General features: G+C 44.9%; 1 protein-coding gene across 2 annotated transcripts; it reads left to right on the top strand.

Moving 5' to 3' along the window:
• The first annotated feature begins 463 nt into the window (after window positions 1-463).
• On the top strand, window positions 464-3295 carry LOC123399627 (beta-fructofuranosidase, insoluble isoenzyme 3-like). Of its 2 annotated transcripts, XM_045094022.1 has the most exons (7): window positions 464-626; window positions 908-1301; window positions 1463-1952; window positions 2099-2257; window positions 2357-2601; window positions 2716-2809; window positions 2904-3295. In XM_045094022.1, exons 1-7 carry the CDS (start codon window positions 464-466, stop codon window positions 3096-3098), a joined length of 1740 nt encoding a protein of 579 aa, XP_044949957.1. In that variant the 3' UTR covers window positions 3099-3295. The 2 variants fall into 2 exon arrangements, with proteins under 2 accessions (XP_044949957.1, XP_044949958.1); XM_045094023.1 differs by lacking the exon at window positions 464-626 and having other exon boundaries at window positions 2099-2251.
• The last annotated feature ends 3302 nt before the right edge of the window (window positions 3296-6597 follow it).

Raw genomic sequence — 6597 nt, 5'->3', positions numbered from 1 at the left:
TACTCCGAATTTGGGCCTAGCCATCGGAGTCGGGCCAGAAACCCAAGGAAGAAGCGCGCGAAGAAACGAGGCGGCATGCAGGAACGGACGGACCTCGTCCTCAACTGCTCCCGACGTGCTCGCTCCTCGCCCTCATCCCCAAAGACTCTGCTCCGCCGCCGCATCACGCGTCGACTCCATCACTCTCCTCCACCTTATAAATCCAGCCTCCTCATCCACCAGCAAGCCATGTCCGATCCCTCCTCCTTCCTCTTCTTCAACCCCCGGCCCGCATCAGTCCAACCTCCTCCGGGACGCAACATCGGCTGAAACCGGCCGGCCGATCCAGTCCAGGTTTGTCCATGTCATATCTGCCTTGAGATGTTCATTTCTTAATCTGAAATTAGTAGCACCATGGCCGTTTCCCTAATTTAGTTTGCAAAATGCATGGCACGCGCTCTGCTCTAGCTAGTAATTAGCGGGGATGGCGGCGGCGCCATTGATCGTGTCTCTGTTGTGCTGCGCGGCTCTGGCGGTGCACGCGTCGCACGTCGTGTACCCGGAGCTCCAGTCCTTGGAGGCCAAGGAGGTCGGCCAGGAGCTACGCACCGGGTACCACTTCCAGCCCCCAAAGCATTGGATCAATGGTACGTATGTGTGGAATATATATTTCCTCGTTTCACCATCAGTTGCTTTATTAATTAAGCATGTTATATTACTCACTCACTCCTCGCAATTTCTTTAATTTCTGTGGCTTTTGCAAATTGGATGACGTCGATGCAACGATTCATCAGATCCAAATGGTACGTGCACTCATACGACTTGATCATCTCTGCATCTATCTGTTGTTGCTTGCATGACTATCTATGGTGCATTTTGTATGGCATTGTGTTGTGTGACCAAACATCTCAACGTCCGGATGCTGCAGGGCCGATGTACTATAAGGGGCTGTACCATCTCTTCTACCAGTACAACCCCAAGGGCGCCGTGTGGGGGAACATCATCTGGGCGCACTCGGTGTCGACGGACCTCATCGACTGGGTGGCGTTGGAGCCCGGGATCTACCCGTCCAAGCCGTTCGACATCAACGGTTGCTGGTCCGGCTCCGCCACCATTCTGCCCAATGGTGTCCCGGTCATCATGTACACAGGCATCGACCCCAACGAACGCCAGGTGCAGAACGTTGCGTATCCGGCCAACCTCTCCGACCCCTTCCTCCGCAAGTGGGTCAAGCCTGACTATAACCCCATCATCAACCCCGACCGTGGCATCAACGCCAGCGCCTTCCGTGATCCCACCACCGCTTGGTACGGGCCGGACGGGTACGTACACTACCATCCACATCACTATTTATTGTATCGTGTGCCATGTTAACACGCATGTACATACATATGTAAATATTATGATGAACATGTTTTGTCAGATTGATAATTACATAAAAATTATACATGATACACGCTGCCGTGTGTGATATGATTTGCAGACACTGGAGGCTCGTGGTGGGCAGCAAGGAGAACATGAGGGGGATCGCCGTGTTGTACCGGAGCCGGGACTTTAGGAGGTGGATCAGGGCACACCACTCGCTGCACGCTGGGTTCACGGGGATGTGGGAGTGCCCAGACTTCTTCCCCGTGGCGGTGGCCGGCGGCCGCCGTCACCATCAGAGCGGTGTGGACACCGCAGAGCTGCGTGACAGCACTGTCGCCGCGGAGGTAAAATATGTGCTCAAGGTGAGCCTGGACGCAACGCGCTACGAGTACTACACCATTGGCTGGTACGACCACAGCAAGGACAGGTACACCCCCGACCTTGCCTTCCCAGACAATGACTACGGTCTCCGCTATGATTACGGCGACTTCTACGCATCGAAGTCGTTCTATGACCCGGTGAAGAAGCGCCGGGTTCTCTGGGGCTGGGCCAACGAATCCGACACTGTTCCCGACGACCGCCAGAAGGGTTGGGCCGGCATCCAGGTCACTACACATCCACATTTGCATCACAAAAACAGAATGCCTTCACTCAATTTTCCATGGCCAGGGGGCAGTGCCCCCCCTCCCCTATCTTCACATGGTTCTTCACCTACTGAGATTGAAATGTACTGTTGTTTCGGAATTTTTAGGCGATACCTAGGAAGATCTTCCTGTCGCGGGGCGGGAGGCAGCTAATACAGTGGCCGGTAGAGGAGATCAAGTCATTGCGTGCCAAGCACGTCAATGTGAGCGACAAGGCCGTCAAGGGCGGCGAGTACTTCAAGGTCGGCGGCTTCAAATCCGTGCAGGTCAGTACAATAGTGTATGTACATTTGATATAAACACCAGGAAGCGACGACCCCCCTATGAATTGTTAGTGAATGATGAGCCATTGCTATATATGCCAGTCGGACGTGGAGGCGGCGTTCATGATCAAGAACCTTGAGAAGGCGGAGAAGTTCGACATGGCGTGGCGGACAGACGCGCAGGGGCTGTGCAAGAAGCTCAACTCACATGTTAAGGGCGGCGTTGGGCCATTTGGGCTCTGGTTGCTTGCCTCTGACGACCTCAAGGAGAGGACAGCTGTTTTCTTCAGAGTGTTCAAGAAGAACGACACCAGCTATGTCGTCCTCATGTGCAACGACCCTACAAGGTTGGTATCCCATGCATATAACTCACTCTAGTAAACTTATTTCTATATGTATACAATACAACTTGCAATTTACCACACTCTAGATCCAATAATCCTGAATGATCGATCAACCAGGTCGTCATTCGAGTCGCAGATCTACAGGCCGACCTTCGCCGGCTTCGTCAACATCGACATAGCCAAGACCAAGAAGATCGCCCTCAGGACATTGGTACGTAATTAACCAAAAAACAACGTTGAATTAGTTACTTACTGAATACACCCTTGCAAGAGGGTTCTAAGCCATGTCCCGGAATACATTTCAGATCGACCACTCTGTCGTGGAAAGTTTTGGTGCCGGCGGCAAGACGTGCATCCTGACGAGGGTCTACCCGAAGAAGGCCGTCGGGGACAACGCGCACCTCTTCGTCTTCAACAACGGAGAGTCGGACATCAAGCTTACCAACCTGCGTGCATGGGAGATGAAGACCCCCACGATGAACAAGCGTCTGGGGCAGTAGCAACAGCCCGGCCCGATCGATAGAGGATTCAGAGTAGCCTAGACTAGCCATAGCTAGCTAGCTTGTTGATTTAGTTGAGATTAATTAGGAGAGGTCCAGGTTTAGTGATGAGTTGTTAGAAAGGACCGGAAACGGTCCGTTTTGTTTCAGAACCTTTTCCAAATGGCAGGAGGCCTTGAAAAGCCAGCATTTTTTGTTGGCATGCATTCAGATATCATCATTGTATCAACAAATTTTGAAAGAGGAAGAAAATAAATATTGTTCGTCTTGTCCTGGCCGTTGAAGAAACAAGGCTTCTAGTGATGAAGGTCAGCAGGGAGTAGGTGGTTCCACGTGAGGTTACTGAGGTAGAGTGAGAATCCACCTTAGGGCATGGCCCTGCGTGTCATGTAAGACTGAATTTGAAAATGGACACCATGGTGCCAACCATTTGCATTTTCCAGGGGTGCTACCCGCCCCAACCCACACAGTTGAGAAAACAAATGCATAGAAAAACAAATTGGGGGCTTATATCGGAAAAGAAAATAGTGTTTTGCACCCCAGATCTTTCACGGTTTTGAAACTTGAGTATTTTTCATTCATGATTTCATTTTTTTTGAATTGCAGAAAATAGTTTTTTGGAAAGGGGCACCATTTGCAATTTCCGGGGGAGCTGTCCCTCCCTACCCACACACACCTGAAATAAAATGCATAGCAAAATAAATTGGGGGCTTAGATTGGAAAAGAAAATAGTGTTTTTGCACCCCAGATCTTCATGGTTTAAAACTTGTGTAGCTTGGATTCATGATTTAAACCTTCTCTCTAGCTCCGGCACTACATGTGTCCTGTCATTTTGTACTCCCATTGTAAAGAAATATAAGAGCTTTCAATCACAAAAGTAGAGATCTAAACACTCTTTATTTGTTTAAGGAGGGAGTACAAGACACGATGAATGGTACTCCCCCATTCCTAAATATGAGTCTTTTTAGATATTTTACTACGAACTACATACGAAGCAAAATGAATGAATCTACCTTTCTAAAGCATGTTTATATACATTCGTATGTAGTCCGTAATGAAACCTTTACAAAGACTTATATTTAAGAACGGAGGAAGTATTATTTATCTATTGATAATTTTTTAATCAACATGCATTCATGATTATTTTCCAACATTTTTCAGTAAACATTTAGTCGCCTCGAGTCAGTATGAGATTTTTATGGGAAATATGTTATGAAAAATCCCCAAATTAGGTTCTTATTAATTGTAATTACACACAGGTAAAAAAATGATAATACGAGCACCACTTTACTACTAGCGAACTGTTGTTCGTAATCAAGCATGAGAACTGCCCCGTACTTATTTATTCTGTTTTATTTCAAGTGAGTAGCAGGTAAATAATGCTGGATTTTTTCTGAATTATCAACTAAGTACCTATTCCCTTCGTTCCTAAATATTTGATGTTTTAGATATTTTAATATAAACTACATACTGTCTGAAATGATTAAACAAACACATTAAAATACGTCTGTATATATCCAAATGAAAAAAATGGAACATCTTAATAGTGAACCGAGGGAGTACTAGCTAGGTAGCTGACCAGGCGTCCAATGAATTGGAGGGAATCCATGACAACCTATTGCCTCCAAGGGTTTGCTTCAGGTATACCCAACTGGCAAATCAATCAACCAAGTGGTTGCACCGTCCCATCCGTAATGATATTATTGTACCAATACATGCATGGCCGTATACGTGTACGTGTATATGCTGCTAGCTAAGCAGTACTAGTACTAGCTAGTAGTTGATCGCTCAAGTCTCTCTTGTATAGCAGTTCGCATCTCCTTGTCCTGTTATCTCCTCTTAATAACAAATTAATACGCGCCAATATGTGTCACGTCCTTGCTTAGCTACTCATGCATTTATTTATTCGCTCACAGATGCTTAGATAGCTACTACCTTACCGGCTACTAATAAAATATCCTCTATTTCATCAGACCTAATGAAACAAGAAAGAACAGCCAAATTGCCCATGTTATGTCGTCTTCATTTTTTGGTTTGTTCACATGGGAACATATGTGTGTACATTTTTGTTTATTCGCAAGATCAATGATTAACGAGAACTAGTAATTATAACCGTCAAACATGCACTTAAATAAGTTATAGTAGTAGGTGTTGTAGTTAAGTACGGGTGGATTGTTAGCATCTTAACACAAAATGAGTTGATGCACATGCAGATCAATGATCACATAGGAAACATGATTTGCTCCGTACATATAAAAAGCTGCCCATTCATACTCGAATTTCAGGGGAGCAAATCATGTTTCCTTATGTGATCATTGATCTAGTTCCTATGTGAACTAAAGCCATGACACTTACTCCGACATAATTTTGAAACTGGGGAGCACTAACTTGTAATTGATTACAAACGGTAATTATGCACGCAGGTTAAAATTGTTGCTTCATCAACTACTGTGGAATGCATGCATGCATGCTGTTACAGTTTTTTTTTTTTTTTGGAGAGCGAGACATGCTGTTAGAGTTTGGATAAGAGACATGAGACATGCAGGGTGATTTTTATTTTTGTACCGCAGTGCACAACTGCCAGCGGCTCGACCAGTCGCCGTCGTCTATACGTACGCACCGCCCGTGAATGAGACCTCAACTTTACTCAACCGATATGCATGTAGGTAGGTAACATTTCCCAATCAGCTCCCTTTGATCATATCCATTTTCCTAGCTAGCTTTCCCTTTCTAGATTTTCTGCAAGGCGTATCTTTTTGAGAAATATAATACAAGCAGACGCTTACATATACCTATTCCTATGAACGCACACACAAACACCCCCTATCATTCGGAAACACCTTCAAAGACTAAACCGCAAGAATTTAAGATCGATGAAGTCATCGCAGATGCCTCGTGGTTGAAGGATATGCCGTACGCCTAGAAAAGTAGTGCCAGAAAGTTTGATTACACACAAATATTTATGTAGAAATCCAATACAACGCTGTCTAATTATATTTATGCAACTTGACTTGTGATGATAGAGCACTCAAAGCCAGAGATTTTCTTGCAAAAGAAAAAAAATACATAAGAAAATCTATTACTGCCCCAAGAAAGAAGTATATGTGCATATGGATGGTCTCACACGACACCATGCAATTAACCATGAACAGTTGAAAATAACTACTCTAGATAAACTGATATCAGGGATGGATCATAGTAATATACTCCCTCCGTTCCTAAATATAAGTATTTTAAGAGATTTCAGGTGACTACATACGAAGCAAAATAAATGAATATATACTCTAAAGTATGTCTATATACATACGTATGTAATCCTTTAATAAAATCTCTAGAAAAAATTATATTTAGGAACGGAGGGTGTATTTTTAATCCACACCACATACATATATGCATGCATGGGTGGTTGTTCAATCAGACAATAATACACTTCATCCAGAAGAATATATCCTACTCAAAAAGCAAAAATAACTAGAAATAAAAACGGAATCTTGCATTA

The sequence above is a fragment of the Hordeum vulgare genome, chromosome 5H (assembly GCF_904849725.1).
Source record: "Hordeum vulgare subsp. vulgare chromosome 5H, MorexV3_pseudomolecules_assembly, whole genome shotgun sequence".
In the NCBI taxonomy this organism is placed as follows: domain Eukaryota; kingdom Viridiplantae; phylum Streptophyta; class Magnoliopsida; order Poales; family Poaceae; genus Hordeum; species Hordeum vulgare.
Note: the sequence above shows the minus strand (reverse complement) of the source record. Positions and strands in the feature narration are given on the sequence as shown.